Below are 27,681 nucleotides of genomic sequence, written 5' to 3'. Positions count from 1 at the left end.
ACTGCTTACCACAGGTATAATTTCTATGCATAGAGATGTTTACAGATCTCTTTTGCAGTCCAGACTCTTTTGCAGACATATTAAACCAAAGTAATAAACAGAAGTACTGCTACATACCATTGCATGGATGTCTTTTCTGGTCACATGGTAATCAAATGACAAATAGCCAGGATATGTATCACCACCACCCCAAACTTTGCTGCTCAGATTGCACTGACTCCATCAATCACTGCGTCTTTTTCCCAGGGCAGGGTGGGAATAGAAACGCAGCCTCTAATTTTTTGCTGGTATCTTTTTCAACACCTGCATTGGATTTGGACATAACCATGTCAACAGAATCAGTTGGGGGTGGGGACATTTTAGCTTTCTTCATTATGATCTAATTGGTAGAGAACCTACCACTTGGACAGGGTATCCCAACACTACTGGGTCAAGAAAAAGGACAACACAGCTTATTTTGATACACAACGAGCACTGTGTGAACAGAACACAGCAAGCATTTAAAAAAAAAAGACTCTCTAGAATGTGGCCAGCCATTAGGAATTCCACGTCTGGCTTATGCCAGAGAGCAATGATTAGTCGTTATAAGATCCTCTGTCTGGAAATACCCTTAAACTAGGACAATGCAAACTGCTCTATGGTTTGTTCTCTGCATATGGTGCAGGATTGGGACCAAAAAGGTATTTTGTGGCACTTACATGTTTAGCTGCTTCATTCCTATTTGAAGTATATGGGAAATGTCAACTGAAATAGACTGAAAGGTAGATCTATTGTCTTTTTGCAGGTGACAAGACCAGGAAATGTCATAATTATACTGTAATTAAAAGTTTTTTTAAAATAAAGTAACTCCTATATAGCCTACTTTTGGACTGAAAAAAAGGATAAATATACAATACTCTTGCATACCTGCATGGCTTAGGTTCTGAGGGAAGTAGTAACAACAATAACATTATTTCATTCAATAAAGTTAGCTCTAAGGCCACACCATTTCCTCAAATCATCACACATTCCATGGTGCACCTTTTTCTACAGGGGAGAGTGAATAATGAATCACTTCACAGCATGGAATGTAGCAGACTCTGAGTATATCCTTCCACATTTGACTCACTATTAATCAGCATCACAGGAGAAGTAGAAAACAAGACAAAATGAAATGATGGAGATACCTAAACGTTCTTGCTTGAAGTTGATGATGACAGACCATGACATATATTCCAGAAGGAATACAATTGTCGTTCCCCCCCCCCCAGCTCCAAGTTAATCACTGGATGGAAATTCAGGCCAAGGCTGATATAGGTAAAGAGTCTAAGAAGGACCTTTAGACTAAATGGGTCCTAAACTACCCCACCTCTGTTGTTATTTGCCATCAAGTCACTTGTGACTTTGACCATTACGGTTTTTGAGTTATGTGAGATGCCCCAGGGAACCTCCCTCCACAAGCAGAGATGTAAATGCAGGCCTAACAAGGCCCATCCCAACATTCTTATTCACTGTGCCACACTGGCTCCTAGCCCACCTTTGGAATGCCCATTTTGGCACCTATTGTGGCAAGTAGATTTATTTCTAAGGAGCCTTCAGCAGATGTAGGCTTGTTCCTCTCAACCGAGAGGCATCTCTGCCCCACCGAACTTGCTCCAGTCAGCAGCCTTGATTATACTTTACAGTAGTACAGTACTGTATTCAGAACAGTTGCAAAACTATCAAAAACAATTATGGCTGCCTTGTGAGTTTTGTTGCTATTATCACTAAGCAAAAACCTACTACGAATGCATTAAGGGAAATCCCAGTATGCCAAACCAGGCAAATGATCCAATATCAGAATCATCCCTCCAGATTCTAGTCCTCATGATAGGGCCATTTATAATGTCACCACAGCATTATATATAGTTTAAGTGAACTGCTTTTCTTTCTACTGTATATTCAACATACAAATAGTGAAAACAATCTTTTCAACCATGCCATCCTAATCTGAATCCAGCACACCATGTCATGAGGCAGCGCACTCCCAAGAAAATGACTGCAATACCTTGGATACAGTTCTGTATGCAACTTAATGCTTTAGCTGAATTTTGTTCTATGCGGTTAGCAGCCTCACCAAAATGGGAATTAAATTATGTAAGTATTTTAATATGTAAACATCATCAGTGCTGAGGAGAGTGGTGATTACTGGGACCACAGTAGCTATGAAGAAAGCATTTACAGTATCTCTTTCTTGCTCATATGGTGGTCTCCTGCCAAAGGGGCATCCCTCCCAATGTATACTAGCTACAGGGGAGGAATTTCCCTTAGGATGTTAGAACATGGAAAAAAGGGGTTAAATCTACCCCAACTATGTATGCTGCAATCCTGATAGTTAACACACCATCTCATAAGAACACAAGAAAAGCCCTGCTGGATCAGACCAAGGGCCCAACTAGTCTAGCTCCCTGTATCTCACAGTGGCCCCACCAGATGCCTCTGGCAGCACACGAGACAACCAGATACTTGTCTCCTGATTCCCCTCCCCTGCATTTGGCATTTTGAGGTACCTTCCTTTTAAGCCTGGAGATTATACATCCCCATCATGGCTTGTAACCTGCGATGGACTTTTCCTCCAGGAATCTGTCCAATCCCCTTTTAAAGGTATCTAGGCCAGATGCCATCACCACATCCTGTGCCAAGGAGTTCCACAGACTAACAACATGCTGAATAAAGAAATATTTTCTTTTGTCTGTTCTCCCAATTTGAGTGGTTGTCCCCTGGTTCTGGTATTGTGTGAGAGGGAAAAGAGCTTCCCTCTATCCACTTTTTCCACCCCCTGCATAATTTTATACATCTGAATCATGTCCCCCCTCAGGCACCTTTTTTCTAGACTAAAGAGCCCCAAACGCTGTAGCCTTTCCTCGTAAGGGAGGTGCCCCAGGCCAGGATCAAACCAACCTTATAGATATTATGAAAACTGCTTTAAATGCAAAGATGTACTTAATGCTAAGACTGGCTGAGTTTCAGAGCCAGGACTTAATGCATCTCATTCAGCTACCAGGAGAGCTAGGAGGCACCAGGTTCTTTGGGCAGCTGTAAAAATAAGGTCAGCTTTCCTCAAGAGGAGGGCTGAGAGGAACAGAAGCAGAACTTCATCAGCAGCCTGATGCAAACTTTTATCCAATGGAGAAACTACTTCTGCAATTGGCATGGCGTGAATGACAGCAGTGTGTTTTGCACCGTGAGCAGTAAGTGGACTAGCTAGTTCAAGGTGGGTGGGTTTCAAAGGGCCTGGCCACCTGTGACAACAGCCTGACCATTTGTGGCAATATTCGGATTTGTCTCCCCCAGGAGATTAATTACAAATGCCCCATCTTTATTTAAGAGGCATAGGAGGTCATGCTGGGAGTCGTGCAAAAACCGTCTAATGTCCCAAATGACACCATGGAAAGCAAATGGCCTTCAGGCTGCCTCCTTCTTGCCTGTGTCACCTTGCTCCCCAGCCTCTACCCACACCAGAACACAAACTGTTTCAGTCTGCAACCTGTGCACTTATGTCTCTGGGACAACACAGAAGTTAAGGATCTGATCAACTGGAGATTGAGAGATGCAGGATACGACAATGCAAACACTTCCAAATTGGGGCAGTGGCCTGGCTAATCTCAGTACTTACTTATATAATGTTTACCTACTCAGGTTCATGAAAGGAGACATTCAAGCAAAGTCTAGAAAAGTAAAGCAAAGTCTAGACTAAAGATATCAAAAATTAATTGGAATTAAAGATAAAAGCCTGGATCCAACGTTTGCATTATAGATAGATTTTATACTGTTTTAAAAGTCGCATGAAGATATACATAGATACATGTTTTCTGAGTTTGAATGTCTGTATATGAATGTGGGAGCTTGGGAGAGAATAGGGATTCTGTTGATGTACCACCCACCCCACTGCTCAATAGTCTCCCTGCTTGAGCTCACCAACCTGGTCTCAGCTGTGTTGTTGGAGTCCCCTTGGCTTCTTGTGCTGGGGGACTTCAACATCTATGATGAGGCAACTTTGTTCAGAGTGCGTTATGACTTCATGTTTTCCATAACAACTATGGGGCTCTCCCAAATGGTATCTGCCCCCACTCATGCTGCTGGGCACACTTTAGACCTGGTTTTCTGCACTGGGGTAGACGTTGGTGATCTGGATTAGGAGGAACTCTCTGTAGTTCCATTGTCATAAACAGATCATCTGTTGGGGTTTAGACTCACTGGAACTCAGAACCTCTGCAGAGGTGGTGGACAGATTAAGATGGTCCTCCTCAGGAGGGCTGATGGATCCAAATAGTTTCCTGATGGCTCTTTGGGAATTTCCTGTCACCGCAGCAGGTGATTCAGTCAAAGCTTTGTTTGATCTCTGGAATGGGGAAATGGCCAGGCTGTTGACACAATCATTCCTAACCATCTCCTCTCATGAAGTAAAGCCAAACTCATAGGCATCCTTCAGTCTGGAGAGACTATGGTAATGTGCTCTGTATGGAGGACTTGGAACAGTGTCTAGTGTTTCAATGCTGTACACGAAGCTGGAGTGTCCTCTCCAGGGCACGAAGCCTGAGTAAAATAATATGGAGGATAGGCTGTTACCCAACCAGCAAATCCCCCCTCTCCACATCACTGAAATAGTCCAATGGAAAGGCAAGAGCCAATAGCCCCCTGGTTTACTGGGTACCTGGTGGTGATTAAATAAATGGGATGGAGATCAGAGTGATGATAGCAGAAAAATGAGAATGCATCCAACTGAACATGGGCTAGAACCCATGGAAGACCTATTCTGTGGCAATAGCGATGGCAACCATTGCATCTGCACAGAGTCACTCAACAGAGCTCTTCCAAGTAGTCAATGGCTTCTTACATCATGGCCCACAAAAAATAAGTGCTGAGCACTTGGTAGCTTACTATGAAAATTTTGCACAGCACTTTGCAGGCAAAATCACTTGGATCTGCTCCGACGTGTATGCTGTAGTTAATACAGGTCCTGTAGATGTGATATGATTCCTACTTGTCCTGTGTTGATAGAAACATTTCAGTTTTTGCAGCCTGATGATGTAGACAGGATCCTTGGACAGGTGAAGGCTATCACTTGTCTGCTAGACCCTGGCCTGTCTTGGTTTATAAAAGCCGCCAGATTGGCTGAGTGGGTCCAAGGGGTAGTGAATGACTCCTTGCAGCAAGGTAGGATCCCAGTTTGCTTAAAAGAGGCAGTAATAACACCATTACAGAAAAAAGCCTTCTTCGACCCCACAGTTCTGGATAATTACTGGCCAGCCTCCAATATTCTATTCTTGGGGAAGGTGCTGGAGTGAGTTGTGGCTTCTCAGCTCCAGAGGTTCCTGGATGAAATGGATTATCTACATTCATGTCAATCTGGCTTCAGGCCTAGTTATGGAGACTGCTTTGATCACATTGGTGGATGACCTATGCCAGGAAATAGACAGGGGGAATGTGTCCCTGTTGGTTCTACTGGACCTCTCAGCAATTTTCAATATTATCGACCATGGTATCTTTCTGGGCCGTCTCTCTGGGATAAGACTAGGAGGCACTGTTTTACAGTGGCTCAAGTCTTTTCTGGAGAGGACCCAGAGGGTGGTGCTGGGGGACGCCATTGGCCTGTGAGGTTTGTCAGGGTTCTGTTTTGCCCCCTATGCTATTTAACATACCGTATTTTTCGCTCTATAAGACGCACCTTTCCATAAGACGCACCAATTTTTTAGGAGAAGAAAACAGGAAAATATAATCTGTTTTCTTCGCTCCATAAGATGCACAGACTTTCCACCCCCCTGTTTTGTGGGAAAAAAGTGAGTCTTATGGTGCAAAAAATACAGTATATATGAAACCACTGGGAGAGGTTGTCCAGAGTTTTGGGGTTTGGTGTCACCAATATGCAGATGACACCAACTCTTATCTCTCCTTTCCAACTAAATCTGAGGAAGCTGTTTCAGCTCTAGATCAATGCCTGGTGTTTGTAATCCACTGGATGAGAGCAAATAAACTGAAACTTAATCCAGACAAGACAGAAGTGCTCCTGGTCAGTCAAAAGACAGATAAAAAAAATAGGGATTAAGCTAGTGCTGGATGGGGTTACACTCCCTTTGAAAACACAGTTATGTAGCTTTGGGGTACCCCTGGATTTGTCTCTAAACTTGGATGCCCAAGTTTCGGCAGTGGCCAGAAGCATCTTTGCACAGTTAAAACTAGTGTGCCAATTGCAACTATTTTTTGAAAGTGCTTATTTGGCCATGCTGATACATGCCCTAGTTACATCTCAAGTTGGATTAATGTAATACACTCCATTTTGGGCTGCCTCTGGAAAATGTTCGGAAACTTCAAAGGATCCAAAATGCCGCAGCCAGATTATTAACTAGGGCTGGTTACAGGGAACATACAACACACCTGTTACAACAGCTCCACTGGTTGCCGATCCGTTTCCAGGCACAATTCAAAGTCCTAGTTTTGACCTACAAAGCCCTAAATGGCTTGGGTCCAAGCTATCGAAAACACTGCATCTCTCTCTATGAGCCTGCCTGGCCATTAAGATCATCAGGGAAGGCCTTTCTCTGCATCCCACCACACTCACAGGTGCATTTGGTGGGGACATAAGAGAGGGCTTTCTTTGTTGCTGCTCCCAGACTCTGGCATTCCCTCGCACAGGAGGGCAGGTTGGCTCCATCTTTGCTATCCTTCCACATGCAGGTGAAGACCTTTCTCTTCAAACAGGTTTTTCCTTACTCACTGGCAGCCTGAGAGGGGTTTTGTGCTCTTTTGTTTTAAAATATGTTTTTAGTATTGATTTTATTTACCATTTTAATATGATACAGTACTTGTTTAATTATTTTTTAAATATTTTGACGCTATTTATAGCTTTGTGTACAGTGGTGTCCCGCATGACGACGACCCCGCAGAATGACGAAACTGCATGACAATGACTTTTTTGCAATCGTTATAGCGATCACAAAACGATGTTTCCTATGGGGGATTTTTGTTTGACAAAGATTAGGTCCTTGCTTCGCGAACCGTTTGTTCGCAAAACGACAATTTTTCCAGCTCTGCAAAATGGCTGCCCTGTCTTTTCCAGACCCATGCTTCACAGGGCAGCCATTTTAACAGCTGATCAGTGCTCGGAAAATGGCTTCCCCTATGGGCGATCTTTGCTGTACGATGAGGTAATTTCCCCATTGGAATGCATTAAATGGGTTTCAATGCATTCCAATGGGGAATTGTTTTTCGCATAACAACGATTTCGCTTAACAGCGATTTTCCTGGAACGGATTATCGTTGTCAGGCACGGCACCACTGTATTGTCTTTTTGATTATCTGAGTCTCTTGGGTTCTTTCAAGGAGAAAGGTGGGTAAAAATATTTCAAATACATAATAGAATAAAATAAAATGCACACACAGCAACGGAGAACTATGTTCACGTGAATAGACGCTCCTTCAATTCTTAGTAAATGCTCTAGACCCACCCCTAAATACTGGCTACTAGTCTCATAATCACTCAGTTCTGTTTAACAAAATAATGTTTTGATGTTCTCACTGACAGAGGTGATGAAATCAAGGGAGGAGTCTGGCACATGCACCCTTTATAGAGTCACATGTACTTCTGTTAGACTGTCTCTTTATGAAAAAAGTCTTTATCTGCCATTTTCTAAGGTTCCTTCTCTCTGTCTCAAGCAAGCCTAACTGCTTTGTCCTTAAGAAACACTCTTCAGCAAAAGCACCTTTCAGTATTTTATTAGATGCAGGACTAGGAAAGAATGCCAATTTATTAATTCTATAATTCAAATAAATATATATAATGTCTCTCAAAAACTGCTGGAACCCACAGATTTTTCTAACAGAGCAATCGTGGCTGATTTAAATCAGACATGCTCAGCAGTAAAAAAAAGAGCAGTCATGGGAACCTGGTTTGTACTCAAGATTAGCACATATAAAATTCTAGAATGACTGTTTATACATGCTACCTTCAGTAGCAGTGTGATCCCCAGTCATGCAAAGCTATGCTGGTGTGAATGACAAGCTGCAGGTATCATTAAAACAAAAAAAATATTCTTATTAAACTCATATGGCCAGTGTTAAAAACAATCTGGGCCTAATGGAAAGCTTTTAGCACTGACAGCAAAAGATGTTATGCTATTATTCCTTCCACCTTTTTTTTCATTAACAAATTTTTCTTTTTTGTGTATGAGGAAAAAAGTTGTGACAAGGAAACATGTCTGGGCTACAAACTGGAAACACTGCCTGGCAGATTGGGCCCCTTTGTTAAATAAAAATATTATGAAGTGATTCAGTAGGGAGGAAACGTTGACATGAGATAATGTGGAAGAAAAATCAAAATGAAGATTATGCCCAAAGGTTTCCATCTTTGTGCTATAGTCCAATTTAAGCCTCATGTGAATTTGTGACACCCCCCTCCACCCTATCCCAAACACAACCTGAAGGAAACCAGCATAATGAATCTTGGCCCTGCCTGAATTTCAAAGGATCAGCTTCTTCACTGTGCTGACCCTGCTCATAACCTCTTTACACCTCTCTAAATTCATTCAGGAATGCCCACTTTTATTCCATGAAGTGGATAGTTCAGTGGTTTAGGCCTCAAGCTGCACAGCCAGAGTTTGGAAGTTCAATTCCCCACTGTGTCTCTTTAACAGCGGCTGGACTCAATGATCCAAAGGGTCCCTTCCAGTTCTGCAGTTCTAAGATTATTATTATTTAAATGGGAATGCGTTCTTAAAGAAAACTTCTGCCCCTCTTATGTCCTGCTGTTGACACAAAATATTCTCCTCTGATTTAATACATTTTTTGTGTCCAGTATTTATTTACTTTGTATCCTGCCTACAGGTTGTGCCTCTCCAGCAAACCAGGGGGAGTTGGTTTCCAAACTATGGCTTGGAATGATATCTGAATTGCTAATTACGGCCACAGCTTTTCTCTGCTGCACCTGGAGACTTGAAATGAAGGGGACCAATAAAATAAAATAAAATGAAAGAAAGAAAAAAGTTTATAAACAACTCTAAACCACAGCTTGGGTTTTGAACCAAGAAAATGGTTCAATCTGAGAGCCTCTATATGAGAAATGATACTGAGTCGACTAGGGATATGATGACTCTTTCAGCCTCTCACATTTACTGTCACTGAGAAACTGTGGGGTAAAAATGCCTCTTTCCTCGCTGCAAATTTCTCTGTACAAGATTTACCACCGCCACCACCAAAATGATATCTTGCAGGATTTCACCGATGTTTTATGGCCACTTTTTCCAAGCTACACAGGATTATTACACTTTCAGGACAGAGTGGCATCTTTCCTCTGCAGGATTCATCTGGAAGAGGCAAGCACCAAGCCATATAGGAATATAACATTTCCTGTACAGCATTCAAGGACATTAACCTGTGCAAAATTGTTTCCTGTATAAAGCAACATGCAAAAAATAGGAAGTGGTGGTGGGAAATGAGACCTTGTTTGTATGGGAAACTAGGAAATCTCCATGGAGCAGAGGAAAGTCTCCACCAGGAGGATCAGCACAGCCAGACTCAGAAAACTTCAGAGAAAAAGAACATTTACAAATACTTTTCATATCCTTGGAGTCAATATAATCAAGGCAGCTCCCAAGGGGGAAACAAACTTGCTTGATATCTCCCAGATATGAAACAGTCACTGGTAGTGTTGCAGGTATCAGATCATACCTAGCATTCTGAGAAAATGAATGTAATCACTGACCTCCATATCTGAAAGTATAAACACTGTAACTCAGATCTCTTTCCTGTCTAGGCTGAAACAATCACGCTCCTGGGTGCAGCAAGTATGGAAATAGACACACAGTACATGACAGTGGTAGATTTATTAGGTAGGTGTCTCAGCCTGTCCTATAAAAACAAGTGGGCAGAAGCTACTTGTGAATATTCAGCACTTTTGTGGTTCAAACTAGCAAGCTAACACATGCAGGCACCAGTGTTCCTCTTGATTTAAGAACAAAACATAGAAGAGGAATCCTGGTTGTCTGAAGTACAGTCCTACACCCAGGAGGCAAGATGGCCTGCAGCAGCAGTTTACCGGAGAGGATGGAACTTCAGCTCCCTGTCAGTAATTTGGCCCACACCTCTGAAGCACATTCTGTTCCTGTTCATTGAACTGGTGGTCAACTTGGAAAAGCTATTTTTAGCTGCAGTGGGTTAAGGTTTTCTTTACCAAGTAACTATGTCATTAAAAGGATCATTTACAAGTTTTACTGTAAACCTCTCATTGTATCCTTGAAAACCTCTCCTTCCTATGCTGCTGTGATAGCAGAGTTTAATGCCACTGTGACTGCAGAGGGTGCAGCAGAAAACACAGCAACCAATCGTGCGAGCCAAGGCAAAAGTGGGGTCTCTCTCTCACACACACATAGAGACATATTCACACAAACACACAGAAGCAGGCAAGTAAGCATTCACACATACACAGACTTTCTGCCTCTAGTAAGGAGGAAAGTAGAAATGGACTCTCGGGGGGGGGGTATTTTAAGCCTGGGTGGTGTCCTCCTTTTGCTAATGAATGAGCTGCCACTGGTTTAATGTTAACGCTGCCACACTCACTTCCGCTGAAGCTGATATTTGGTCCTGCACAGGGCTGGGAAAGTCAAAGTCCTCATCTTTCTTCAGGTCCTGGTATGCAAAGGCATTCCAAATAGGTACAAAGGCAGCAGCTCTGTTTAAATGCTGCTGTTCTAATGATTACAATGAGGAAGGAGTGGTAAATATTTTTACAGGAGAATAGTTTGTTTTTTCAAAATCTGCCAACACAGAAGTCTTAAAACACCTATTTGTAAAGAGTAAATAGTTGTATCCTTGGAAAACTATCTTTAATCCATATTGGAATATCTTTAATGGCAGGTCTATACCCCGTACTGTAAATGCTTATGCAGTGAAACAATTCCTGTTTGTGCAGTAACTGGTGACTCCCAGGAAGCAGTGACTGAGGGGATGCTCCATCTTTTCTCTAGTTTCCCCTCTTTCAGTACCAGAAGTCTGTCAAGCCAACTTCTGGGAATGGAAATTCTGTTATGAAAATATCATTCCTAGTCCTTTTCTCCTCATATCTTGCCCACTGAACATATCAGATCAATTTATTACAGCAAGTTTATGTATTAGAAACAAGGCCTTCCATATATGGATGTGGGGAAGACACAGAATATGTGACTATTCTAAAGCATTCAGGTAAACTTTACAGATTTTCTCCCACACCATGAATCACTAGTAGAGATAGGCATGAACCTCGGATGTTCCCTTTCCCCACCTCCTGGCTCCCCCGCTGCTCTTTTTCTCCTCTTCAGGTTTTGATCAGTCCCAGCAGGAGTGCATGCTTCCCTCTTCTGCCTCCTCCAGCAGCCACCCACTCAAAGGTAAAAATTCCTCATCGTCTTAGTGGACAGCTGCCAGAGGAGGTAGAGGAGGGAAGCATGCACTTCTGCTGTGACTGGACAATCACAAGAAGAGGAGGGAAAGAGCAGTGCACACTGGCTGGTGAGTGGGGGGAAGGGAATGTGCAGTATCATAGGTGCTGCACAGATGAACTAGCACAAACTTCCAAACCAAGGTTTGTGCCCATCTCTAACCACTGACAATAGGCTTCATCTATGCTTCAATTGTGTCAAGAATTATCATGCAGTCAAATGCTTCAGAAAAGTGTGGTTTGTATTTGCTAAATTGGCTACATGAATCTGTAAAGTAACAAACTGGTTCCAAAGATGTATCTGTTACGTCACTTTCTAGAAACATGCATCCATCTAGGGCTGGAATCACTACAGAATGGAGCACACAAATCTCATATCAGTCAAATGGTCTAGAGAAATATTATGATGGATAGTACAGAATATAGCTGAAATGTCTGGCAGAAGCTAGTTAGTAGCTAGTTACGTCAACTTCCTGACATAAATAATCCAACAAGGGACTTCTGTCCCAAAGCTATCCCAAACCTGGACATAAAATGTTCAGAATGGATTCATATAATTCATGCCAGAAAAAGCCTGGAGTTTACAATACCATCACTCACCCATAGGCATTACTTTAAAAGGGAAGACTGGACAATGATCAGTCATTATCTATAACATGGTGGGATCCATGTACTTGAACACATGTGCAAAGTACAAGAGATTGTAATCTACATGATGAATCCTGTGCTATGCATTTAAGAGCATGCTAATCTGTTGCAGCAGAAACAGAGTCTCATGGCACCTTAATAATTAACAAGTCTTATCCGGTGTAAGCTTTTGTGGGCTGCATCCGAAATCTATGAAGGGAAAAAAATACAAATCTCCTCCGACTCATGACGACCCCATGAATGAGCAATCTCCAAATGTCCTTCCTTCAACAGCTTGGCCCAGCTCTTGCAAACTGGGAAAATGCTAAATATATTTGTGAAGGAATTCCTGAAGCGCCTACCCTGAGTACAAGCAGAGTTCTGCACACAAATGGAAATCTAGCATCTGAGTGGTAGTAATTTATACTTTATATCTCCTCACCCCATTTAACTGGCTTTTAAAAAGCTGATTTTTGATATGCTTACAGTATAGGAGGAAGGTATTCTGACTTCTTTTTACACTGCATTGTGGGCATTACATCTAATTCACAAGAGCAAGCACCCACATGAATGGTTACATATTTACCTATATGGAGTCTCAGCGTGCAAACTGTGTGGATAGATGCTGTATTAAGGACAGTGGGATTCATCCCCTAAATCTCAGTTAATAATTCATATCTTCATGAAACATTTATAAAAAGCCAAAACATGCAGTTTACTGCATCTCCTAGTTACAAAGAGGAAAATGGCACAACGCTAGATGAGTTATGTTTCCTAAGAAACAGAACGATTCTAGTAGCACAGCAGTGAATCATAAGAAAAGGAAGTACTTCTACTGCCACATCAACAAACTAACACTTTTTTGGAAAAATATATATGGCACAACAGCTCAGCTACTCTAACTGCCCACAGAGAGGGCATGTTCATTCTGGAAAGAAGCAAGAAAGAAACATGACACTAATCATATACGGGCAATATTACACAGCTATCTTTCAATCACCACTTTCCAATCAAGTTAATTCATAAATTAATAGATACAGAGTTTGCTTCTAAAGAAATCTTAGCATCAAAAGTACCACTAAATGAAAAAGATATAAATGCACATTTGTAATATATACATATAAATCAAATCCAGATTGGACAGTACAATGAGGAATGCACATTCTAATATCCACATATTCTAATCAGTTTCTGCATTGGTCACTGTTTGTAATTAAAAAAACCTATACTAATGTCATCTGGCAAAAATTTAGGACATGCCAAATATCAGCCAAGCCCTTCCACATTCAAGACTGGTCAGCCACACAGCACTAATGATATATACCACTATTCTAAATTCTGCCTACTGTGAAGATCTGTAGAGTCATTGCATATGGCTGGGGGCCAGCTGGGGGGAGGGAATCAAAACTTTAAACTTTCTGACGTTTTTGTAACTAGGCAAGACTGAATGGTCCTATCTCTTATGGCCTTCCCTAAAAACCTTTTAGCTGCATAACTAAAAATGCTAAGGGGTACTTTCATGTCAGGTCTACTACAATCTACTCAGATCTACAATCAGATCTCCTATAACTGACTCAACTTCCTCTGCCAGACGTCTGCTGCCATTTCTTAATAAAGAGGAGCTCAGATACCTAGATTAAGTGACTTATTTGCATATTATAAAGCAGTCAAGGGCAGAGAAATTGACCATTTTTTAAACAAATTGATCAATTCTAGAGGATGGAATTTCCAAAGAAATTCAAGCTACTGGAGAAAGTGCTCTGGGTTCTCAGACTTCAACGACTGAAAGGCCTGTAATGCAAGAAATGGGGCTTCATGTTTACTCACACTCTTTCATCATGCCTATGTCAACGCAGCGCTTCAGCCGGCAAGCCTGACAATGCCGTCGGTTATCTTTGGTGATTTTACAGTCGCCATTGAATGGACATGTGAACATTGCTTTCCTTTTCATGCTCCTCCTGGATAAACAGACAGACAGACACAAAATATGTCATCCTGGTTCATTCATTCTTAGGGAGAAATGCAACTCAGTGTCTTCTGCACAAATTTCATTCTGAAAAGCAGTTTGGGTAGCTGCGTGCAATATAAAACAGCTGTACTCCAGACAGTCAGCATAGAAATATTTAGTAACCACAGTATAAATACCCCAAAACGCACTACTCTTTTGTTTGAACATTTTGTGGTTATTTTAACATAACATTTTGATATTATACTTCCAAAGCCCTAATAATATTCTATATGTCTCCAAGGGTTCCCCCCCCCCAAGAATCACTTAATATTTGATGGACTGCAACAACAACAAAACAAAAAACAAAAACAAAAAAACCACCGTTTCTTGTACTAGCTGAACAAATGCCACCTTGTATTACCACAGTTCAAATGGCTTAAATGGCCCAGTTTAAACCTAGGAAACTAACTGGAAACTGTATGGGGGGAATGACTAGAACTAAGGCATAAGCAACACAAAAGATGGACTGCTTGACAGTTCATACACATTTCCAATTACTTCTTAATTCCCAGAAACACAGTTTGTGGTGGCAAGATGGTAGAATGATGTAAAACATTAAAAGCTAAACAATTTATCAAATTCACTTTGGTAGACAACAATTCATCAGATGCATGAAACAGACTTGCTAATGTGGTAGGCTTAAATAAATGAAGATAGGATTCAAACCCATGCATGCAGAGCACATAAGCCATTCATCACCTTAACCACTTGGCCAATGTGGTAGGCTGCATGTACTCTCATGGGTTCTGTTGGAGGATAAAAACAAATTAGAAAGGTGAAAACGAATAGGAATATTAAAAGCAGGAAGGAGATAGATATACATTTCAAACACACCATGAATGCTCTACAGCAGTGTTTCCCAATCTTGGGTGCCCAGATGTTCTTGGACTACAGTTCCCATAACCCTTCATCACTAGCTGTGATGGCCAGAATTTCTGGGCGCTGTAGTCCATGAACATCTGAGGACTCAAGGTAGGGAACCACTGCTCTACAGAACTAAACCATTTAGCACTGATTGACTCATACTGAATAGTGTTACTTTTGAAGCCTTCAAAATGTGTCTTAGGCTTTAAAGACCTCTGTTTCTACTTAAAGAGCAGATGAAAAAACCCTAACTATGGCAGATTCAGAATGGAAAAGGACAAAGGCAGCCTACGATACTGACCCCCAGCGAAAGATACCAGTGTTCATATACAAAGGCAATGAAACACAGGTATACCTAAGGAATGATCAGATGTAGTCTCGAAGGCTTTCAACTAACTAACTAACAGCAACAGAGCTTGGACAGAGTTCCTACTCCAGTCCTCTGAAGATGCCGGCCACAGAGGCTGGTGAAACATCAGGAAGAACAACCTTCAGAACACTCGAAAAACCCACAACAACCATCAGAATGATCAAGATGTTGTCCTCTACAATCTTCATACAAACTGCAGGGTTTGTCTGCTACTCTATCATTCATTGGAAAATCAGTAAGTGCATAGCTACGGGATAGTCGTGCAAGGCTAAGGCTTGCTGCAGCTCTTTAGGGACAGAGGTGAGGCAGAATCATTGCCTTCATGTTTGTTAAAGAGGCCAAACAGACATTTAACAATGGTACCAACAACCTCCCTATCCTAGTGACTAAAAAGGGACCATCTAGGCATGATTGCTATGGCAAGAAAGTGACCAAGTCAGAATATTACTAAGCACACAGCAGTTCTACCATTCTCTTACCAAGAACAACATGTATCTGTGCAGAGAGTACTTATAAAAATATGAGGGGGGGCATGCTACAAACCTACATGTTGATAATAGTGTTATTAGCACTTATTTTCAAAACAGAGTTAAAGAACACCATATTAATGCCATATTAATCTGGAAAAAGCTTCTTGCTTAATAACATTTAAAAAGCATATAAATCAATGAAAGAGTCTTATATAGACTCCAAGGAGAAATCAAATTTGTTATAGACAATTGTTTAGGTAAACGTAAAGGTTCCCCTTGACAATTTTTGTCCAGTTGTGCTCAACTCTAGGGGGCGGTGCTCATCCCCGTTTCCAAGCCATAGAGCCAGCGTTTTGTCCAAAGACAATCTTCCATGGTCACGTGGCCAGTGCGACTTAGATACGGAATGCTGTTACCTTCCCACCGAGGTGGTCCCTATTAATCTACTCTCATTTGCATGCTTTCGAACCGCTAGGTTGGCGGGAGCTGGGACAAGTGACGGGCGCTCACTCCATCATGTGGATTTGATCTTACAACTGCTTGGTCTTCTGACCCTGCAGCACAGGCTTCTGCGGTTTAGCCCACAGCGCCACCACGTCCCTTTGAGACAATTGTTTAACTTCATTTAAATAACAGTTTCACATCTTTGAAGCAAACAGGTTAGACATCAACAGGCCAAATAAATTAAGAGACTTACAGCACACAGAAATGCTGGATTAGAAATCAGGAGATTCTCCTGAACTATAAAACCTGAACAGTAAAGTCTTGGAAAAATGATATTTTCCATCATTATTGTACAAAACCATCATATGCAGTACTAGTTCCCTTTTGTGCAATGCACTGACTTCAGATCAACCATTTGGGACAGGATTCTCTAAATATGTACAAATACAGCCTAACAAAATGGCAACATTTCTGAAGAGGGACTTATCCTCCAATTCATCATACTATTTCAATTGTGAACCAATGTGAAGCCTGTTCCAATTTGTTTTATACTTTCAGCACACAGCAAAAATGGAAACCCAAAATATCCAAAAAAACAGATTATTTTAAAAGCGAACTTTATTGTCTATGCCATATTCTGGCACCAAAATCATATAATTAAATTCAAGGGTAGCAGACATCCCAGCCACAATTACATGGCAAGTGTGCACAATCTTTCTGACTCCACCCATCCCAAATGTATTTTTATCTGCCTGCATGTTTAAGTGTATCAGGTTCATCTGAAATTTTATCCTAGGCATTTGCTAAAAAATGAAAAACCCACAGTATAAGTGGAAGCAAACGTCCTCTGTTGTTGTGTTACAAAGCATTTGTCACTGCTTTACTTCCCCAGAGGAAAAAATCATGAGCTATTACTCATTTCCGTGTTTGTGTAAGTTTCTGGACTTTATGATTTGACATCTAAACAGCCTTTTATGTTTTAGTAACTACTAAGAGTTTTTTAAGGCATGTATGATCTCCTGAGTCCAATGAATAAATACTTTGGAGTAAATAAATAGGGGGCTGTTCTGCAAGTTTATACTCAACTGATTAAAATAACAGATAATTAAAAGAATTGTTCAACGTGTTTTCAAGAATACGTTTAACATGTTTTCAAGAATACAGTTTGCATCATATGCCAAAGTACTGGACTGGTCCAGGGGCAAGTAAGATAACTACACCTCAGGTGTCTTTTTCCTTTTCCTCCATATTGTGCTTCTTCACTGGATTTTTCAAAGATACCTACTTTGTATACTGCCACTTCCAAAAGCAAATATCAAAGAAACATAAAACACCTAAAAGTAAGTGAATCCTAATATCTCCATGATTGGGAGAACAAGGAGAAATAGAGCTGGCAAGGAGCACCTAATGCATATAACGCTCTCAAATTGCATGTGCCAGAGCAGCTCCTCAGGCTTCCTAAGAGAACATAACTGGAACTTTGTCACACATCTCTTGTCCCCGCTCCATTTGCCCTCAGGTTACCTTCTTTTCCAGGAATATGAGTCATCTGCAAACCAATCAAATCGCAGCTTATCCTCAATTGAGCACTCTGGCCTAATGTTATTTGAGCCTTTGCTGGTCATCTTTAGTCCACTCACCACCACCACCACCACCAAGCAGATTTTGTACATTCTCAGCTTTGCAGATCAGGAATTCCATTCCAGTTGTTCACCATTCAACTATATTTAATGGGAATTTCTTGTGCACTAAAACAGATTTTTAGTATCTTTCACTATTAAATAGGCAAGGTTCACAGCAATTTAAATGAGTAGCCTAAGTCTTGCAGTAGGGTAGAGGTAATAAGGAAATTATGAAATCTACTGATGTGAAATAGCAGGAACAGAAGAGTTACTGTATTTTAGCTTCACAGCTGCCATATTCATCTAGAAAAAGTTTCTGCAATCCAGTTTCTGAGTCACATAGGGACAAGCAGCCTTGAAGAGAATGCAGCCTTAAATAATTCTCTTCTATACTTCCTTTTAAAAGACTAAAGTTAATTAGTTTTCACAGAAAATAAAACTCTGGGTGTGATCAGACAGGGAAACTGCTCACATTTTGGACTGCTTCTGGCATAGTCCCACGTATGCTATTTTCTGGCAATCGCATTATGTACATGAGGTCATGAACAAGCCTAACCCTAATCTGCGCCTTAAACTGGACCTTTCTGGTCCAGCAGCAGGGCTACTTTTTTGGGGGGGGGCAGGGTAGAGTGATTCCGCCACAGACAGGACAGTCACTTTAAGGGATATCACTCCCAGAGAAGGAACCTTTTCCTGTGCAATGAGACACAATCCTTTCTCATATGGTTGTACACTTCACTCTTAAACTCTTATCTTCTGAGTCCCATACAGTTTAGTTTACCTTCATATTAGTCCAAATTTCTGTGTTCTACAGTTTTGATACTTTCTCATAATTACAGAAAAAGGCAATGGCCTTGTCTGACTCGAGAACTGCCCCAGTACAACTACATGGCCTGCATCACTGCCCTCCAGCCAGATCCTGAGATAGAGGAGTGGGTAAGATTGGACCCTATTATACAAAGCTTCAGAGATACTCGAAAAACAGCTAGAAACCCCACCGTCTTTGTAAAGCCATCTTCTCAGTCAGCACAATGTAGCTACTTTCAGATCCACAGATTAGTCTTTTTCACTGGGGAGTATTTCTGCCTAACAAGCCATTAAGTGGCTTCTTATTACCAAGTCGGGCTGCACTGCATAAAAGCATATACCAAATTGAATTTGTTAGTCTTCCAGATACCACAAGACGCCTTGTTCCTTTTGCTGCAAGAGGCAACAACTATTTCCCCAGAACTCCCTTCAATGTTGTCCTCTTACCAAACTGAAAGATGACAGCCTGCACAAGAGCAAGACCTTATGCAAGAAACACTGGCCTATCAGCAGTTATCACAGGTGTCAAGGGGTAATGGAGTAAGGGAGAAGATCTAATCTAACCTGTTTGAAGATTAAAAGGATTCAAAGTATTCTGCAGTAAAAGAGGAGCATTTGGGCAGCCAGTACAAATTGTTTGCCTGGTATCTATTTTACAACATAGTTGAGGGTTGTTTATGAAAGATCCTGGCAAACTATATCTATTTTGTTCAGTCTGTGTTTGCAAAACAGCTGACAACTTGTCGTTTCAGGTTTAAAATGTACAAGGCTTAACAACAATTAGTCAGTGCTCCTTTCCAAGACATGCAGTTTTCACATACCTTCCGAGGAAGGACGAAGGGCAGAGTGCTTGGCAAAATCTTTGACTCATGCTCAGCAGAGGAAAATGTCCAGAGGGGTAGGCAGTTACGCGACATGCATCTAATTTCTAATGGCCTTGTTCAGTCTCAAGACATCATTACTGTTGCTTTGAAAGAAATGGCCTATTTCAAGTTTCTCCTATGACACATCTTAGCCGATGGACATTTTCACCCGTTTTCAAGGTCAGATTCTGCTTCTGGGATTTTAGGACTTGACCTATGCATCCTTCGCACTACAGATATAAATGCAGTTACTAGCGTGTCAAATATAACAATCTGTACTTCTTTTAGCAGGTGCTTCCTGGGTGTATGTATGGAATCTGGAATTTCCCACTGAAATTCTAGATTCCTTGGCAACCTGTCCCCAATATTTTATTGTGTTTATGGGCCAGAGATAGACGTACAAAAAAACAACAGAGTAGCCAGTAACACTATGTTTCTCTCTCTCTCGGCTCCTTTTGCTAACATCTAGTTTAACAAAATACATGCCATCACATCATTGCACCTCTGCATCTTCTCCACAGTTTTCAGAAGTAAAATGGATTACAATGCCACATCATATGACATGTTATTCTAGCTATTAAATAGGAAAAGAGAAGAAATGTTTCTTCCAGATGACAATGCCAAACTTTCGTTTTTTTAAAAAATCCTTGCACCATCTCTGTTCAGCGCCAGCTGTACATTTATTTTTGTTTATCATTTACTTTAATATATTTTCATCCACCCTTCCATTTAAATTATGCTCACAGTACCTAACAGACACTGAAAAAGAAACTGAACTGTAAAAAGGCCTAAAGCCATCACAAACTTTTAAAATCAGCAAACTGAAAGTATGTTTCTTCATCTTCTTCCTAAAAGGGTGGCAACTGACCACTACTGTGAGGAAAGTGCATTCCATAATCTGGAACCAACATCTGAGATGTCCTCTCTCATGTGCCCAAAGAGACCTCCACAGGAGATGGTATTTTCCAAATATCCAGCAGCCCTCTTGAGGGTTATCTGGATAAGTTCATAATGAGACATGGCCCCTTAGAAAACCAAGCTCCCAGATAGTTAGCGTTTAAAACCAAACACCTTCTATCAGGTCCAGAAAGCAAATGGCAACCAGTTCCCTAGTCCTCATGGGAAAAGGAAGCCAATGTTCACCACAGTTAGGACCACCCACCTGTCCCCACTATATTTCTTCTATGGTCACAAGATTTCTAAATTACATATCTGCCCCTAGTGCTTGTTGCAACTGTAAAATTCAGCAACCTAAAATAATTAAAATCTAACATTTCAGATTTCCTCTCTTTTTTTCCCCTCCCATTGTTTTCACCTTTGTTCCACACACACTTCAGTTCAGTTCCTCATAATCTGTTTTCAGTTTCTTTCATCTTCCATCCCCTCATGCGTCATGTCTACATCAGTATGGAGGTGGGGCTGCACTTGTGCAATTGTTTCTTATATAGCATGTACTGCCACAGGCAGTAAGTAGGAAATGTTACGTTACTCAGATTACAAATTAATATTAACCCATCCTTGCCTAATCCATCTATTAAGAACCATTTCACACATTAAACCTGGTGAAATCAGAGTTTCCCAGGAACTTGCACTAAGAGTGAAACACCTCTGAAAGCCCATCAGTGTCCAATGCGGGACCTTAGACTGGGCTTTTAGAAAGCATTTTTTGGATACATTACAATTAGAAATACAATTCTATGGCTGTTGTGCACAATATTATTTAAAACCATGGGACAACAATGGGAATGATCCAAAGTAGCTGAAGCAGCAACCAAGGGAGTGAACACTCAACATAATCACTGTCACTCTTCACCCCCAATCACAATAATTGCTGCCAGAAAATGCTGGAAACAAAGAGAATGTGCCCCAGGCTTAATCTGTTTGTGGAATCTTCAGAGACCCGCAGTTGGAGATCAGTATTGTCCACAGTCACCATATTTAATAAATACAGTGAGTGCTACATTTTCTTTCCTTGTACGCTGCCTTGGAAGGCCAATGTTAAGGGGAAAGAATAAATATTAATTCAAGCATGTGAATAGATGAAGAATAAGGAGGTGGAAAAATGCAACATTCTGTTTTTCTTTCCACTATTTTTTCTCTGTTCCCCTCAAAAAGGTTGATAAAAGGACAGTACATAGAATGTATGCTGTTGGTAACATTATTTTTTAAAGAACTTTAGATAACAGAAGTTATTATCTTAACCAGCATCTGGAAACCCAGGATGGGAAAAGCTACTTTGCACTTCAACTTCTTGCTTGATGTTCTCCAGAAATACTTCATCTATAGACACCTACTAGGATTCCTATTATCCACACCATCAGTACAGCATTTGATTCTGTCAGTTCTGAATGGTTAATGGGACCATCACTCTTTGGAAGGGAGACGGGGATGAGTTTTCTGAGTCTGAGGAATGCGAACTTGAGCCATGACACATCACTGTACACCTTAATGGTACTCAAAGAGTGAGATATTGTACTTTAGTCCTCCAAAGGAAATTAAAAACAAAAAAAGTGAACTATAAGCTTATAAGTGTCTTTCAAGAAATGGCATGATAACAATATTTTCGCAGGCAACATAACCTAGAAGTCCTGAACTTATTTAGCACAATAGCTCTTTCTCTGACATGAAAAAAACCCCACATGTTGCAATTCTTCTTTTTCACTTTTCTCCCAAATAGCCAGAAGGAAACCTAGTAATGGGTCGGTGACAGTGATTCCCAAAATATGCTTACTTATGGGATTTTGAGAGTACAGTACTATTCACTTGCCATGAGCAGTGGCAATGAATTAAATAATTATGGTTCCAGAATAACTCCAGGTGTGCCCTATTCCAACCAGTTCTCCTCTGAACAACCAGCTGTGTGTCTGCCCTGAAAGAAAATGAACAATCCAGTTGCACTCAGGGGAGACAAAAGGAAGTCCTACACATTGAGAGTCATTGTTCTGGGTGTGATACTTTGCAATCTCTTCAAATACAGGAGATCCATTCAGTATTAATCAATGAAAACACTGTCCCTCAGCTGTCCAAAATGTGAGAAACATTAACTTATAAATCTGATTTTATACAAGCAGATAATTCTATTGGGTCAAATCTTTTAGCACTGGATTTTTTTGCATAAATCTGAAGGAATCATTCAGATTTCCTACTAACAAGCTGGGATTTTACTCGCTTCACCTTCTTAAGTTTCTATCAGATGCTCACAGCAGACATTTTAGTCAGTGGCCCAACAAAGATGATAAATGGCCCACAGTGATATGCATCATGTCAAGGATACAAAATGAATAACAGACTCGGTGAGGGCATGAACCTGGTGTGTGGAAATATGCCTGAAAGATGAGTTGCTCATTTAAACAACAACAGTTGAGGAAAATGTTGCCTATCTGGTTCACCAGGCTACTCTGCAGCCTGACTGGAAATCTAGCTGCAAGGTCTGCGGTATGCAAAACACAGCATCCAACAATCCAGCATGACAGGCATTTCTGCTCGAGAGATGCTCATAATTAGAGAGTTGTATTAAGAGGGGAAAGGTCCTCTGTAACACCACCTTTAATGTCCAGCCTAATCCTTTATCTGTGCTTACCAGGTTGGACTACTGTAATATGTTCTGCATGGGGCTGCCTTTAGAAAGTATTTGGAAACTTTAGTAGGTCCAAAATGCTCCAATCAGAGTGTTAACTGGGGTTTGGTAAAAGGGATCACAGAACCCTGCTGATCCTTTTATGAGCCAGTGCAGGTGATAAGATAATCAAGGGATTCTCCTCTCTCGGTCCCACCACCTTCACAGGTGGGGACATAGGAGAAGGGCTTCTCCACTGCTGCTCTCGTACTTTTGAACTCCATCCCATGGGAGGTCAAAGTGGCCAAATCTTTGCTGTTGATCTGCAAGCAGGTGAAGATCTTTCTCTTCAAACAGGCTTTCCCTTAGTGACTGGCGGAGAGAGATTTTAGATGAATCCTTGTGCCTTTGTAGCTTTGTACTTGCTTTTGGTGTTGATTTTGTTTAGCATTTTAGTTTTCTTTTATTCTTTTGTAATATTTGTATATCTACTGGTCTAAGCTTTTAAATATTGTCTTCTACTGAAGTAAGTTGCCTTGGACATGGTAAAAATATTTTAAATAAATAAATATCTTCTCATCACAGCATCAGATGTATGAGTTTTCTCCTAATTAGTCACACAGCAAATCTTAATTATACCTGACATTAGTCATCTACTTTCAACCACAGGTTCCCAAGAAATCCTCCTATGTCACATTACAGAAATGGGTTTTAAAATAAGAAGGTATCTCATTTATGAAAGACGCCCATTCCTGGAACCTTCCAGCTAGTGCAAATGTGACATATTTGCTCTTGATCAGGAATAAGGGACAGAGACCTAGCAGTCCTCCTGCCTAGTACAGCAGTCCTCCTGCTACATGTCCACAAGAGGTAGGAAAACTCAGGCTGTTTATGGGCAGGAACTATCCCTTAAATAGGAAGGCAAGCAGTTATAACGAGCAATCAGTTTCTACTTAATCAAGAGAGGTCTACTGCTGGAACAGCTCAGTAGATTAGGTGTCTGGCTGTGGAGGCAAAGGCTGGGAGTTCGATTCCCCACTGGGCCTCCTTGACTGGGGCTGGACTCGGTGATGCAGAGGGTCCCTTCCAGTGCAGTTCTGAGATTATCACAGTGTCAAACAGCAGAAAAAACATACCAGCCCATTTTGGACAAACCCTATCTGAACAAGCCAAGTAGACACAAGGCCTTTCCACTTTTCTGCCTGCATCACCGTTCCATTTTCTAATGAATAGGGAAACAAACCATGAAATCAATTTTATTTCCTCATAATCTGCCATGGTTTCATATCTGGTTTGTTTATATGCCATTAACCATAGTTATCCAGCTCAGAGACAGAGGAAACTATGGTTTACTATGACTTCTTTTCAAATGTGTACAAAAAGTTGAGGGGACTGAAGCTAGAGCAAAGGGTTTCATGCAAGCACAGAAGACACATGCATATCCTGGCAAGAGCTTGGAAGTACAGTTTACGAGTAAAATAGTTACTTGTAACCACCGTACGAAGTGCAATATTTACATAGTAATGAGTAATGTAACTAGTAGTTATAAAGTTACTTCTTTGGTATAACTAATAATACCTCAGTTACTTATTTACATTAGTCATCTTATTCAGTAAACTCGGTTATCCATCTTAAATGACAAAGGAAGCATATTTTTTAAAAATATTTTTTTCCAAGGTACAATATCAGAATTTGCCAGTTGGGGCATAAGATAATATGCCTCTGTATTTTTCTTGCCTGATGATAACAACACTGTGCTGCATTAATAACACGCAATGCTACAATTGCTTACATAAATGGAATGGTAACAGAAATGGCAACTTGATAAAATAATGAGAAATGCAATTGAAAATTTAAAGATCCAAGTTCTGGCCTATTGAACCATGAGTTGATTGTCTAAAAGAGCAATCAAATTTCCAAAGTTTTATATATTAACTGAAGTTAAGAAACTTTCATTTTAATATAAGCAGCACCACGGCATTTATCCAGGTATTAATTATAGCAAAAGTCTATAGGCTAAGACAGTGGTTTCAACATGAGAGGAAACATGAGACCTTCCAAATGCTGTTGGAATACAACTGCCATATTTGTCCATGCTGACTGGGACTGATGGGAATCGGAGTCTAGAGGACCATATGCTGCTCAGCTCTGCCTTAAAGAACAGCCACAAACAGAATATTTACCAATTACAGTATGTTCATCAAAATCATAACACCACATATATATATAAACATTGATACACATTTCAAGCACCAAGTAAATATTGCCAGTTACTCCAGAAACTGTGAAAAGGGTTGGGGCTTCTTGTGATTGAGACTGATTCTTCACTATAAACAGACCCATCTCTGTCTCCCTTCCCAGTCCCGTCCCTGTTTACCTTTTACCAAAATTCTTGGTTAACAGCTGCTATTTTAGCTCTGATGTGCAGATGGGATACCTACAGAAGCATGAACGCAGCTGACGTGAGCTGTTTCTCAGAATATTGAAATGGTTTTGATCCAATTTTAAAAAGAGTTCTTGTTCTCCATCTTTGCTTTAAACCACCATCTTAGCCTTTAGACTTATTTTGTAGAAAGCTGGATTGAATTTGCACCATTTTTTGTAAAACACACAATTCAGCCACCTCCATTATGATACATTCATATTATGCTTACAATTTTTGTAGACAACTGGTTTTCTGTTTACAAGGATGAATCTACAAGGATTAACACAAATGCAAATTGGAACTACATTCATTTGCAGGCAGATTAATTATTTTCCCTGAACCCCAATGTTAAAAACAAAACCATTCAAAAAGGTTCCTTCCATGTATATTGTTTTTCTTACTTAAGACTGCAAGTCTGAACTTTCATATTTCTGCTCAAGAAGTACAGAAGGATAAACCACATCTGGGTACTCTCCAGCTGGAAAATTCTGAAAAGGGTCGGCATAAGTTAGAATTGACTTGCTGGCGCATTATAAGGATGATGAATACTGGGTTGGATCCAGACTTAGTCATAAAATCAGTTGACTTTAAGGTAGTCATGATGAACTTGCAGACAACTGGCTTTCTGTTTACAAAAACGGTTTGCCAGTTCTAAGCATAATGAAATCTGGATCCAACCCACTATTCATTATGTCACACTAATTTTTAAGGAAAGAAATTGTCTTTTACTAATCAACTTTCACTGATAAACTTGAGTTGCTAACCCAACAAAAGTCTTTTTCAGGGCAGAGGTCACAACCTCAGGGCATATCAGTAAGGTACATGTCAGGGTTGGGTGACATACCTAAAAAATCCTTTGCAGCCTTCACATGTCATAGCGTTAAAATGAAATCCGGTAGCTTTGTCTCCACAAACACCACAGATACGGGGAATGTTCCTGTCAAACTCGCTGCTGACTGGATCGGTAAAGGATGGACAAGGTGCCATTTGTTCCATTTCTATAACAAGAGGAAGTACAGAAGTTAGCCACTTCATCACAACACTTTGAATAAAGTTACAAGCTAAGGGCACAAAGTAAAGCAAGCTCAGCAAAAGACCAGCAAAAATTCACATGCCCCAATATTGAACTCCTTACATTCACTTACTGGAACACAATAATTTTTTTAAAATTTCCAGTGGAATGAAACCACACTCTGCAACTACAGTGGGGTCTTGACTTAAGAACGGCTTGAGTTAAGAACATTTTGACTTAAGAACCGCTCTCATAGGAAAATATTGACTTGACTTAAGTACTTAGATTTGAGTTAAGAACTGAAAAAAAACCACGTGGGAGGCAGGGAAAGTGCAAAATTTGAACTTTCAGTTAACTGTTGGCCAGTGAAAAGGGTGCCTGTCTGCTTCCTCACTCCTCCCAGCGTTTAGAGAGTGGATTGGGAGACAGTCTTCAGACTGCCTGGTACTATACTGCCTGGACTGTATTTTCCCTGCCTTCCCTGAACCTTTCTTGACCTAAGAAAAAAAAAAAAGAAACAAAATATCCCCCTCTAGTGGTCGAAGGCAGAATAGCAGCTTCCCATTAGTTTCTATGGACGGAAAAGAGCAGATGCGGATCAAATGGTTTTCAATGCATTCCTATGGGAAATGCAGATTTGACTTGAGAACTTTTTGACTTGAGAACCGCCTTCCAATATGGATTAAGTTCTCAAGTCAAGACCCCACTGTAATTTTGCTTTGATTTCTAGACAGATGAGTGAGTTACAGGAAGCAAACACTGCAACTAATACCAAGATATTTCCATCCTTCCCCACTCCCTGTCTCAAAAAATAAAAGAAAATAAAACAAAACTGCCACCATGGGAGAAGAATGTGTAATTCAAAGAGAGACAGAATAGTATTTTAAGCTTATTTTTACACCACGTCACCTCATGTAAAAGTATGAGCAGAATAACACAGTAACACTCAGAGCTGTCTTTTAATTTTATTTTTGCAGAGGTCCCTAACTGAAATTGCATGTGGACTTTTAAAATTAAATTTTATTATAGCAAATACCATCTGATTTGTCCCAGTAGCTTCAAATTAATTGCACAAAACAATGGCTACCAAGATCTAAATAATGCTAAGCATATGTTCACTTTTTTCTTTATAAGTACATAGGGAAGCTGTTCAGATCTTGTGTTTTTAATGAAAATTGAAAATTAATA

General features: G+C 40.5%; 1 protein-coding gene across 4 annotated transcripts in view; it reads right to left on the bottom strand.

The window, feature by feature from the left end:
• The window catches only part of VDR (vitamin D receptor), a 99,349-nt gene that overhangs the window by 21,514 nt on the left and 50,154 nt on the right, over window positions 1-27,681 (bottom strand). For all 4 annotated transcript variants that reach the window (XM_078384628.1, XM_020784506.3, XM_078384629.1 and 1 more), the window contains 2 exons: window positions 26,326-26,479; window positions 13,880-14,010 (listed from right to left, as the gene is read on the bottom strand). In XM_078384628.1, the coding sequence (XP_078240754.1) occupies window positions 13,880-14,010; window positions 26,326-26,479 (285 nt within the window). The remainder of the gene's footprint in view (window positions 1-13,879; window positions 14,011-26,325; window positions 26,480-27,681) is intronic.

Source organism: Pogona vitticeps, chromosome 2, assembly GCF_051106095.1.
Source record: "Pogona vitticeps strain Pit_001003342236 chromosome 2, PviZW2.1, whole genome shotgun sequence".
Classification (NCBI taxonomy): Eukaryota; Metazoa; Chordata; class Lepidosauria; order Squamata; family Agamidae; genus Pogona; species Pogona vitticeps.
This window is presented reverse-complemented; position numbering and strand designations above follow the sequence as displayed.